At 39.0% G+C, this 13,075-nt stretch overlaps 1 protein-coding gene across 2 annotated transcripts in view; it reads right to left on the reverse strand.

The window, feature by feature from the left end:
* Positions 1-13,075, reverse strand: part of ACACA (acetyl-CoA carboxylase alpha) — a 932,629-nt gene that overhangs the window by 70,668 nt on the left and 848,886 nt on the right. The window contains exon 50 of one of the 2 annotated variants that reach the window (XM_044288112.1): positions 8,519-8,612. The exons of the other annotated variant lie outside the window; for it this stretch is intronic. Within the exon in view, the coding sequence (XP_044144047.1) occupies positions 8,572-8,612 (41 nt within the window). The 3' untranslated portion in view covers positions 8,519-8,571. Of the gene's footprint in view, positions 1-8,518; positions 8,613-13,075 lie in introns of those variants that run through there. 2 annotated transcript variants of the gene reach the window in all.

The raw sequence follows: 13,075 nt of genomic DNA on the forward strand, positions 1-13,075 counted from the left end.
AAAAGTGGTGGTCAAGGCTCAATGATGCTGGGAGGTATTTTGTACTGCACTGTGGTATTTATCTGGCAATGTTGGGGGGAAATCTTGTGCCACCCTGTGGTATCAGATGCTGCTGGGGAGGTATTTTGAACTTTATCATGGTATGTGTTTCTGATGGGGAGGGTATGATGGTTTACATAGGAACATGTCTAAGTAAAATTTACAGCAGCATTCATTGCGCACTGGTATATTTAAGCAATATCACATGTGGGCTTGTGAGATAATTGTGCCACAGCTGCTTTGTTATCTCAGTCCAGCCCTATATATGTGAAAATAACAGTATATAAAACTATAGGAATATAAATATGTTTTTGCTTTTGCATGTTGACTAACTTACTTGTTTTAAAGTGAATTTTCCTTTAACTAAATATTAGGAGATTTGCAGTAATATTATGTATCTGTCTTTAAACTGTAGCAGTGGGGTTAACTTCACATAAATTTACATCCTTTCAGACAAATCATGCAGAGTATGGGGCCCTAATGCTAATTTCTAGTAAATTTCACGCTTCATGTCTTACTCGTGTGGGTCATCGACACTTCATCTAAATAATCAGCTTCAAATAAAGTTTATTTTTATAATTAAATTTTACATTATATGGAATAGACTTCTGGCCAAAGACAACTCACTGGATAAACTCGGAGCACAATCTTGTTATGTTTTTTGTTCCTTGCCTGAATTAGACCTCCCAGGCCGAGCAGTAAAGAGTTTTTTCCCCTCTCCCCACTAATGTCAATTTTCAGCATAGCCAGAGCTTTCTTTAATCTTTTCCTACTCATTACACACAATTTTGGAGTAATTTTACCCAAAGTGCTACTGGCTCCTTGTGGTGTGTTTGTGTGCTCTGAGAGGTGATGTACGGTAATTGTTTATTTTGCCTTCCTGTATAATACCCTTCCAGCACTGAAACCAGAAATGCTCAGGAACACCCAAAGGGCTTCCAAAACGGACAAGCTACACTTAAACATGCTCCTACACACAGAATAATGGCAAAAGGATATGGCCTGAAAATTAATGGGAAATCCTTCATTTCTTTTCGCCTTCAAATCAGATAAAAATATGTTCCTCCAGGATTCCCCCCGTGTTGCACAATACAAGTAAATGTTTGTCAGTAATATCAGTGAACAAGAATAACACAAAAAGTGATAATGTAATACAATGTTATAGACTTTCAAATGTTTGGAATTGTTTATTTGCATGATAGACTTCTATTTTCAAATGTCTTCATATTATTCTTCTCAACAGTATATGGTGACTTACCTGGTGACTGTTTCAAGCACCAAAAAATGTGTTGTCACAAATTTTATTAAGATATAATATTTTTACAACAGATGAAGAGTTGAAATATAATTAGAATTTTGTGCTTTTTTGTGGAATTTATGAATGAGATTTATGAGTCATTATTATGCATGTATTTAGGAGCCAACAAAAATGTAATCAAATGGTACATGCACCATACTGGCCTCACTATTTGCCTTACTAGGCAGATTCTTGGTGAGCTGCTACTCTTGTGCCATATCCATGCTAACGCACGCAGTGGTGCCCTGCATATGCAGAGAAAGGGCTCATCACCAGTATCTATTCTTTTGTAATTAATATGACAATGATGACAATGTCATCCTAAATACATGATTACTCCTAAACTTAGTGAAAAGTTCTGGAAAATGTTCTCTATATTTATAAAGCATCAATGGAACTGACAGTATAATGATATAACATGTTTCACACATGTTATAACAGGCACAAGTATGGAGCCATAATATGCATTTATGCACTGTTTTAAGGCCATAAATCTCAGCCTGACTGCAGCTCTAACGACTTGAACAAACACCATCTGTGACCAATAGTCAGCCATATCTCTGCAGCCATAACACAGGGGCTTAAAAGTACATTACAGATGCAGAAATGTGCTTGCATAATTGTTGAATGAATGTGAACTAAGTCTTAGAATCTATTTGACTCAAATAATAGTAGGAACCACTGGAGTTCTTTAGAAACACCATTAAATGCCACTAAATGTAATAAAATTAAAAACTATCCTATTACTCACGAGTTACTCTCCAGTGCCACAGCTCCAGTCCTCACCACTAGGATCTGTTTACATGACTCCAGTGATAAGGTATTGTGCCGAATAACACACCTGACTGCTGCAGCGGTATGCGGCATAAGAGTTCCAATGACTGACTGCAGTGGCCATGTGGGGTATACAAGCATGTTAACAAATCCCAGCATGCTGGACTGGAGCCCTACGCTAGAAATGTCAGGTGAGTAGATGCTGAGCATAGGCTCATTATTTTATTTTATTTAGAGGCTTTAGGAAAGAATTTCAACAAATCCTTTAAAATGAATGGGTTTTTCCAATAATATTAACCCCCCCCCCCCCTAAAAATAGAAAAATAGAAGCCCTTGGGTTGTCATCTTCTGTGGATTATTATAATTTTGTGCTGCGCTATACTAGTCTGTGAGCTCACTCGTCATGTTTGAATCCTTGTATTCTAGAAGATAATACAATTTTGGGCCATATTTACTTAGAACTCTACATTATGCAGTTATTTTTAACTATGGGACTATTGTGGACTTCAGATGTCTCTTGATTCAATCAGCAACGCAAAAAAAAAGTCTTAGGCCAGTCTGACATGTGAATTCACTGCAAGAAACACTCTGTGTGGGAGCGTGATCTTCCATCGTGGACTGTGCGCTTGTAACAGGACCTCATAGCATTAATGATTCCTAATTCTGTGTGGGGCAATATAATCTGTAATGATTTGCATTGACGGCATTATGTAGTAATGCAGGGACACACAACATTATAAATTATTAACACGCCGTGAAGTCCTGTTACAAGAGCAGAGTCCAGAATGGGAAATCGCGCTCCCATGTGTAACGCGTTGCTCACAGTGAACACAGTCTTCTGAAACTGGCCTTTGTGTGGCCCTTGTTTATTTGACAACTAGGTGCTACTACTATCCTTGTCAAGAGTATGTATCCATAAACCATGTGAAACTCTCAGCGAAGACTGGACACTGTCAGACTACAGTTACTTCAGTACTAACTGCACACTACTTTGATTACCATACCACGGTCCTCTCCGCTATTTGCACTGCATTCTGTTCTGATAAATTTACAATTAGAATGGCACACTATGCTCAAAGGGGTTTTCTGGGATTTTAATATTAATGACCTATCCTCATGATAGGTCATCAATATCAGATCGGCCGGGGTCTGACACCCTGCACCCCTGCCTATCAGCTAGTTAAAGAAAACACCACTCTCTGTGGAAGCGCAGCCTTCCCTTCATTGTTTACATGCTCACCGTCGACATCGCAACGGTAAGCATGTGTAATTACAAGCCGTCCCATTTACTTTAATGGGACGGCTCATTCCTGTATGATCAGGTTCTTATATGTTCTGCTTTTGTTTTTTCTTGCGTTGATGGTGTGGTTTACATATTTAATACCCCGAAGGTTTTTTTATTTTTGCTTTTCATTTCCCCCCGTCTTTCTGGAGTCTTATCTTTTTAATTTTTCCATTCATATAATCATATGGGGGGGCTTGTTTTTTTGCAGGACAAGTTGTAATTTCTAATGCCACCATATAATATTGCATAGAATGTAGAGGGAAGCAAGAAAAAAATTCCAAATGGGGTGGAATTGGAAAAAAAAAAAACACCTCAATTCCGCCACAGTTTTATGTTTGTTTGTTTTTTTGTGATGTTCACTATTCGGTAAAAATTACTTGTACTCTTCATTCTCCAGGTCAGTACAAATCTGGTGATACCACATATGTATATTTTTTCTCACAATCTTTCTTTAATACAGAAAAAAAATTTAAACTATTGTTTACATTACCATATTCTGACCCCCATACCTTTTTTATAGCTCTGTTTACTGAGCTCCGTTGGGGCTCATTTTTTGCAGGACGATCTGTAGTTTTTATTGATGCCATTTAGGAGTGTGTGATTTATTGATCACATTGTATTCCATTTATTTGGGTAAGAGAAGCAATGCTAAAAATTGCAAAATGGCCAATTTGATATTTTTTCCCGTTATGCCATTCGTTGTATGGGATAAATATTTTAAATAATACGGGCATTTTCTGACACGACAATGCCCATGAGGTTTATATTTTTTTATATTGATTATGTTTTTTTTTCTATTTTTTTAATCTAAGGAAAGGGGTATGATTGAAAATTTTATATTTTGAACATTCTTGTTTTACTTTTATATTTTTTGTAGCACCTATAGGAGGCAACAATATGCAGTACTCTTATAACTTATACCGTATTTCCATATAACTACAGTAAAAGCTCCAATTGCCCGCTGGCCAACATAGGAACTGCAGATCTAATACGCTGGGTCTCTTCAGAGAGACCCAGCTTATTAGAATGAATGACCGGCACCCCTGATTGCTGCACAGGGATGCCAGTCTGCTTCTAGGTTTTGCACCATTTAGATTCAGTAGTCGCACTTGACCACGTCATCTAGAGGATTAAATGCCTGCCATCCACATTATTGCCAATTGCTCGATTACAGGAGCAGAACAAAGAATATAATGTAAATGCTATGCCCACAGCCTTCCTCTGCTATGGAAATTTTCATATTTAACTACTCCACGCTACCCTGGTCCTGCACACTGGTTTCCTCATGTCTATCTTCCAGTTCCCAGCTTGTTTACTTCCAGCTGGGCATGGTCACCTGCTCTGCTGCAGCCAACCACTGGTTTCTGTGGGGAAATGTCGCTTGTGGATAGGTCACCACTCTAGCCAGTGGTTGGCTGCAGCAGAGTAAATGATCATGCCCAGACAGAATTAAACCAGCAGGGGACCGGAAGATGGACATTCGGGAACCAGCAAGTAGGACAGAAGCAGTAGGGAGAAGGTAAGTATGAATCTTTCAATTTAATCCTGGAAGCCAGGACGCATGCATCATTTTAAAGTTATTCATTTCCAAAAAAACTGGCCTAAATAATTGGCCTAAATAATGACATACCAATAGTTAAAAGAGGTATTCCGTTTTTAATATTATTTTTTTTCTTTCAACAATAGGATGTAGAACAATTTTCTACAATACATTTATTTAAAAATTTTCTCAGAGATATTGTATTTCTGTATTTGCCTCTCTGTAAGGAAAAAAAAATGATGCAGTCCATTTTAGTCCTGTAAAAAGCATCTGTAGGAGAGCTGGATAGGAGTAAACATGGTGTCAGTCATTTGAGACATCATGTGACCTGGCTTTCAGTTAACTGCCCAGGTATCTAACAGATAAGTAAAATTGCACTTACAGGTAATTGGTTTTCCTGGAAGTCTCCACAATGGCACCATTGAGACTAACTCCACCTCTGGCAGGGACAGGAAAACACTCAGAGGTTACATTTTTTTCCCTCCTCCATCTCCTCAGTGATTTGCCAAGAACCAATACAGGATTAGAAAAGCCATAACAAAATAACTCAAATCAACCAAAATATTAAATTAAAGGCTATGCAAACCTTTGGGGGCAATTTTTTCTTATTATTATATTATACTTATTTTGACCTAAAAATCACTTTTTCAATTGGTCTTTATTAGCAATATGGAATCCTTTTTTGTGTGCATAGCTGAGATGCTCTACTAGCTGCCTGTGGATTTTTTATCTTTTCCATCATCTGAGGAGCAGGACATCTTATCTCTGCTCTCTGACCTTATAAACACTCATTAAAGCTCAATCCTTACCTTACTGATAAGAATGTGGCTTAAATAAGGCTTATTAGATGACCAGCACAGAGTGAAAGTGAAAGTACCAGTCACACAGCTACAAAAACAGTTAACGCTTTGTGACTGAACAGCTCAATATTTTTTTAATAAAGGCCAATTGAAAATATGATTTTTAGCCAAAAATAAGTTAAATTCAATCATTAAAAAAAATGAATCCAAAGGTGTACATATAGCCTTTAAGGAAACATGTATTTATTTTTTTATTTATTTTTGAGGGGGGGGGGGGGGTTGGGGTTTATGGGGGTCGTCATGGAGACTTCCAGGAAAACCAATTACCGGTAAATGCAGCTGCACTTTTTCCTAGTCGGCTCCACTGACCCATTTCAAAGTAACAGAATTAGGGCGGGACTACTGCCTGGAGGACCTTGCGTACAAAGGCCAAATCTGAGTTAGATAGCACATCCAGGTAATAATGTTTTGTAAAAGGTATGGGTAGTTTTCCACTTTGTAGCCCTACATATCTGCTCCATAGAGACAAATGCTTTCTGTTTTCAGGACATTGTCATGGCTCTAGTGGAATGAGCTCTCAGCTCTTGTGGAAACTCTATCTAGAGAATTGTAAGCTAGAGTAATAGTCTGCCAAATCCATCTAGCAATTTAACTTTTAGCTGTTGTTTTGCTTTTGTTGGGCTCAGAAAACGGAATAAATAAGTTCTCATCCCTTCCCTAGCGCTGTTTTCTTTCTATATAACAAATAACTGTTCTACGAAGGTCAAGGTTATGTAATTCCCTTTCTCATTTTTGGGTTTTGACAGAAAGATGGAATAACGATATCTTGTGATCAATGGAAAGATACTACCTTCAGAAGAAAGGAAGGATCCAGCTTTAATATTATTCTGTCCTCATATTGTTGGAAATATGGTGGGATTGTAGATGGCGCCTGGATTTCACTAACCCTGCGTGCTGAGAAGACTGCAACTAACAACAATGTTTTTAGAGTTAACATCTTAATTGGAACTTCTTCTAAAGGTTCAAAAGGATCCCTTGTAAGTGCATTAGAGAATAACTAAACTTTTGTACAAATGTCCCTAATAACACTTTTTTATAATGTATTTTTAATACACTTTTGACTCCCTAAAAGTGCATGTTACGCAGTGTGCATAAAATCTACTTTTCAGTATACCGCTGACTTCTCACCCCATCCTCACCCCTTCAGAAACAACTGCCATAATTTTTATAAATAGGTGGGGTGCTGATGTTATCCCAAATGAAAGGCAGACAAACTGGAAATGTTTAATTTTCTTTCCTACCTGTACAGCAAACCTTAGAAACCTCCAAAGGCCAGATGAATGGGAACATGGAAGAAAGCCACCTTTAGGTCTAGAGTTACCATGTTTGCACCTGCTGCTATAAATGGGATGGCAGTCTTGACTGATTCAATTTTGAATCGTCTGTATACAATGTATTTGTTCAGATGTTTCAGGTATATTATTAAATGGTGTTCCCATTTGGCTTATTTACCAGGAATAGAGAAGAATAGTGACCCGTGTAGTGCTCCTCTACAGGAACTTCCTGTACTGCTCCCAAATCCAGAAGTTCCTGAATGCTTTCTAACAACTCTGATTGGAGGTGTTGAAGGGGAAGGGGAGTTAATCTAACCTGAACTTTTCTGGGAAACTGAATCGAATTCTATTTTGTAACCTTCTTTTAGGTATTCTTAGTATCCAACTGTTTGTTATTTTGTCCCACTGACCAAAAATTTATAGTAACATTCCCTCCGCCTTTTTGGCATAATTTAGAAGGAAGTTTGATTTGGGTTAATAAAAAGGGTCTACTTCTCCCCCTGTCCTATAGCTTCAGCTACCCGATTTACCTTTTTCAGATCTAGGTTGGTACTAATATCTAATTATGTTTTTATATTTTGATTTTTTTCCTCAAGAAAACCTTTTTTTCCTGTCTGCTGCTTTTTCAAGGATAGTGTCTAGGACCATATTTACCATGAAAGGGAATGGACCATATTTCATTTTTGGAAGATAAGTCTCCCGTCCATGATTTAAGCCACAGAAAACTCCTGACTGAGTTCACTAGGCATGAGGTTCTTGCAGCCATTCTAACAGACTCTCCTGAGGAGTCTGCGAAAAATCCTAAAGCCATCTTGAGAAGAAGCAAGGAAGATAAAACCTGTTCTCTTGGGGTTTTATTTTTTAAATGAAACTCCAACTGTTCAAGCCAAAAGCATAAAGCTCTGGCAACACACACCAGGTCACCACACAAACGACAATGGGTCTGACCAAAGCCACAGCAACCCCCCATGATTTATTGAGAAAGGCTTCAGATTTTTTATCTAACCGGTCAATTTCCTTATCATTAAAGGGGTAACATCTTTTTAGACCTCTAGGAAGGACTGCTCTTTTATCAGGGTTATTCCATTCTTCCTGGATTATTCTATGCAGATTTCCATGGACCGGGAACACCCCAATATGTCTCTCTCCCAGGCCTTCAAACATAGGTCCTGTACGGATTTGTTTTTTTTAATGTCCTCAATCTAAGGAACGCCTTTAATAAAGGGTCAAGATACTCAATAGAAAATTTCTGGTCATCGTCTTCTGATCCTGATCAGAAGTCTCCATTATTACAGAGACGTCAGAAGATGATAACACTTTAAGCATTTACCTGGTTCCTTTTTTAGGTAAAATATTTGCTGAAAAACTCGCCATGGCAGACTGTATTTCATCCTTAACCATAGCTTTGATGTCATTCATAGAAGCAGGTGCCTCATCCTGTAGAATGTGATTGTGCATACTGGGCAAACAGGCTTTTTTTATAAGAAGGTTCATGTTTCTTATTACACAGCACACATTATCACAAGATCCAGCTTCAGGAATCCTGAAACAACAGATGTATGACATCAAAGAGAAATTCACCACCAGCAAAACCTTATAATGGTCTGGATTTCTGCTAACCAAACACTCACAGAGAAATCAAACCACATGGTGGACTTACAGCACCCAATGTAGGGGCAGATAAGGCCTGGGCAACATCGCTATCCATGTCTGCACAGGTGGGTCCCAACTCCTGGAGACTCACTGGGCCAGAAAAACGCTTCCGACCGACATCCTTCAGGAGTGCCATTTAGCAAAATGCGCTGCCGGATGTGATGCAGTGCCGGCTCCAAAACCGGAAGTGATGCGTCCAGCGTGGCCTAACGCTTATCACGCTGGCACGCATATCCAACCTCCCCAGCCCCCACCAGATGTAGTCCCACCGGCGTCTCCTGCTACTGCTGCGGGGGCAGGACTTGAGGATGACTTCCTGTAACATCAGGTATCGCAATCCATATACAGAGTATAATGAAAGGGCAGGAAGTTACTGGCTGTGATGCCTTCCTCTGCTGACTGCTCTAACTTCGGCAGGGAATAACCTGGCCCCTTAACCTCTCCTGCGTCTTGTCCAGCACAGGGACAGGAAAACCCTTAGGAGATGGCGGACGGGAGAAAAATTCAACCTCTTCGAGTGTGTTCCCGTTATTCTCAGTGGTGCCGTCATGGAGACAAATAGGAAAAAATAGTAGTGTATTGGGGACCAGAAAATATACACTATATACAAAACTACTACCTGCAGCAGCATCTCATGTCTGTCAGATCAGCAGGTCGAAGCAGATCTGAGTGTGTGTTTCTTTTAAACTAAACTTTATTAACAACATGACAACATTAAAGGTTGTATTCCTGGTGCTACTGCTAGCAGGGATAGACAACGTATCCTTAATATTGTTAGGCAAGCAAAGCAGGAAAGAGAGGTGGATGTTATTGTCCATCTCGGGACAAATGATCTGGCTTGCAATGAGGTTTCAAAGGTGAAGGAAGCTTTACACACACTTGGAAATGATATACGGGAGGTTGCATCAACTGTTTCATTCTCTGCAGTTTTGCCTGTGTATAACCTTCAGCATGACAGGAAGATGCGCATTACGGAATTCAATGTATGGCTTGGTGAATGGTGTCTGAACCAAGGGGTTTGGCTTTGTGTCTCATATTGGCTCTCGTTGGAATGGAAAAGAACTGTACAAGAAAAATGGTTTGCATCTTTCTCTCAAGGGAACGAACATCCTCAGTCAACAGTTCAAAGTATTTGCTAAGGAGCATTTAAACTATGAAAGTGGGGCAAAAGAGTGATAATCCAGAAGTCCGACTGCCCCCCGGAACAATGCCAGAAGATGTCAGTAGCACATAGGTTAAGAAATGACAAGCTCAGAGTCTTGTCTACAAACGCTCGCAGTTTAGGGAAGTTCTGCCAGGAGTACAGATATAATAAATTCCCTACTAGGATTATCTCTACAGCAAGTAGTTGAGAAGCCAACCCGGAAGAAGGCCGTTTTAGATTTAGTATTCACAAATGGGAATTTGGTATCTGATATTACTGTAGGGGAAAGCTTGGGATCTAGTGATCAACAGTCAGTGTGGTTTACTATAAGTACAGTGACTGAGTCACACCACACAAAAACAAAAGTTTTAGATTTAATAAAAAACAGACTTTTCTAAAATAAAAAACAAAAGTTTTAGATTTTATAAAAACTAACTTTTCTAAAATTAGATTAGTGGTATGAGTCCCTATCAGATTGGAACAGTTTCAATGGATTCCAGGAGAAATGGGACTACTTAAAAGTGACACTATTGAAGGCAACAGATAATTGCATTAGGCTTGTTAGTAAAAGCAAAAAAAAAAAAAGGAAGAGACCACTGTGGTACTTAGCAGAAGTGGCCAAAATCATTAAAAACAAAAGATAGCATTTAGTAATTCTAAAAAAAAACGAGGAACAAACGAGGAAGACAGGCAAATTTATAAGATTAGGCAGAGAGAGGGCAAAAAAGTTATAAGAGCTTCTAAAGCACAGGCAGAAGAGAAATTAGCTCAGTCAGTGAAAAAAGGCGATAAGACATTCTTCAGATACATAAATGAAAAAAGGAAACTAAAACAGGGTATTACCAAATTAAAAACAAAAGAAGGAGGGTATATGGAAGAAGATAAAGAACTAGCTAACTGCCTCAATGAATATTTCTGTTCAGTTTTTACAAAGGAAAATGAAGAAAAAGCACCTCAGTTAGGAAGGAAGACTAATGAATCTTTTGATCCACGTGTCTTTACAGAGGAAGAGGTTCTAAGTCAGGTGTCTAAAATTAATACAAATAAGTCACAGGAGCCTGATTGGATACACCCAAAGCTATTAAAAGAGCTTAGCGGCGAACTAGCAAAACCATTAACAGATTTGTTTAACCAATCACTGGTAACAGGAGTCGTCCCAGAAGATTGGAAATTAGAAAATGTTGTGCCCATTCACAAGAAAGGTAGCAGGGAGGAATCAGGCAACTATAGGCCAGTAAGCCTGACATCAATAGTGGGGAAATTAATGGAAACCATACTTAAAGGGAGGATTGTGGAACATCTAAAATCCCATGGATTGAGGGGAGATCACGTCAAACTAATCTTATTGATTTTTTTGATTGGGTGACTAAAATAATAGATGGCGGAGGTGCAGTAGACATAGCTTATTTAGACTTTAGTAAGGCTTTTGATACTGTCCCACATAGAAGGCTTATCAATAAATTGCAGTCTTTGTGCTTGGCCTCCCATATTGTTGAATGGATTAGGCAGTGGCTGAGGGACAGACAACAGAGGTTGTAGTCAATGGAGTATATTCAGACCATGGTCTTGTTACCATTGAGGTACCTCAGGGATCTGTTCTGGGACTCATATTGTTTAATATCTTTATTAGCAAAATTGCAGAAGGCCTCGATGGTAAGGTGTGTCCTTTTGCTGATGACACAAAGATTTGTAACAGCGTTCATGTTCCTGGAGTGATACACAAAATGGAAAAGGATTTAGGAAAACTAGAGGAATGGTCAAAATCTGGCAACTAAAATTTAATGTTGATAAGTGCAAGATAATGCACCTGGGGCGTAAAAACCCAAGAGCAGACAAAAAAAATCTGTGATACAGTCCTAACCTCCGTATCTGAGGAAAGGGATTTAGGGGTCATTATTTCAGAAGACTTAAAGGTAGGCAGACAATGTCATAGAGCAGCAGGAAATGCTAGCAGAATGCTTGGGTGTATAGGGAGAGGAATTACCAGTAGAAAGAGGAAGGTGCTCATGCCGCTCTACAGAGCACTAGTGAGACCTCATTTGGAGTATTGTGCTCAGTACTGGAGACCATATCTCCAGAAGGATATTGATACTTTGGGGAGAGTTCAGAGAAGAGCTACTAAACTAGTACATGGATTGCAGGATAAAACTTACCAGGAAAGATTAAAGGACCTTAACATGTATAGCTTGGAAGAAAGACGAGACAGAGGGCATATGATAGAAACTTTTAAATACATAAAGGGAATCAACAAGGTAAACGAGGAGAGAATATTTAAAAGAAGAAAAACTGCTACAGGAGGACATAGTTTTAAATTAGTGGGGCAAAGGTTTAAAAGTAATATCAGGAAGTATTACTTTACTGAGAGAGTAGTGGATGCATGGAATAGCCTTCCTGCAGAAGTGGTAGCTGCAAATACAGTGAAGGAGTTTAAGCATGCATGGGTTAGGCATAAGGCCATCCTTCATATAAGATAGGGCCAGCGGCTATCCATAGTATTCAGTATATTGGGCAGACTAGATGGGCCAAATGGTTCTTATCTGCCCACACATTCTATGTATTACACCAACAGATTACCTGACCAATTTATGTGCAATTAAACCAATAGTTTGTGTGTATAACAAAAGATCTGTGTGTGTAAACGGCCATCTGACCAATCATTGGTTAGAAAATCTGTCAGATAATCTGTTGGTGTGATATAGCCCTTACAGACAGGCACACAATTATGTTTTTACTGTAATAACCACAATATAAAATCATGATTCCACCACTAGTGTTCACTTGTCATGTGACTGATGCCATGTTTCAGTTAGGCCATTATTACATTACACAGAGCTGATAGGCTTTACCATTCTTCAGCATATATGGGTTGTGGTGATAAAAATATCAAAATTATTGGAATAGTCACTCCTCCCTTGATATTACTGTAGTGGGGTATAACAACATCCAAGTCCACTTCCCAAAGCCAGGTCAGGGGTGTGTAGCAATAAAATCTGTTAAATGGAACTACACTAGTTCACAGAGACCAGAGAGTCCCTATCATAAAACCTAGAGATAGCGTTAGGATCCTGCACAAACCCTTCATAGACCTGATAGAGCCATTAGAGGGGTCATGAAAAGGCTAGCATCCTCTCTGGCCGAGGGCATACATAAAATCCCTACAATCCGATATAGATTAAGAAATATGAGGCCTAATCCATATTTGGGCAGGG

This window comes from Bufo gargarizans, chromosome 3, assembly GCF_014858855.1.
Source record: "Bufo gargarizans isolate SCDJY-AF-19 chromosome 3, ASM1485885v1, whole genome shotgun sequence".
Taxonomy (NCBI): Eukaryota; Metazoa; Chordata; class Amphibia; order Anura; family Bufonidae; genus Bufo; species Bufo gargarizans.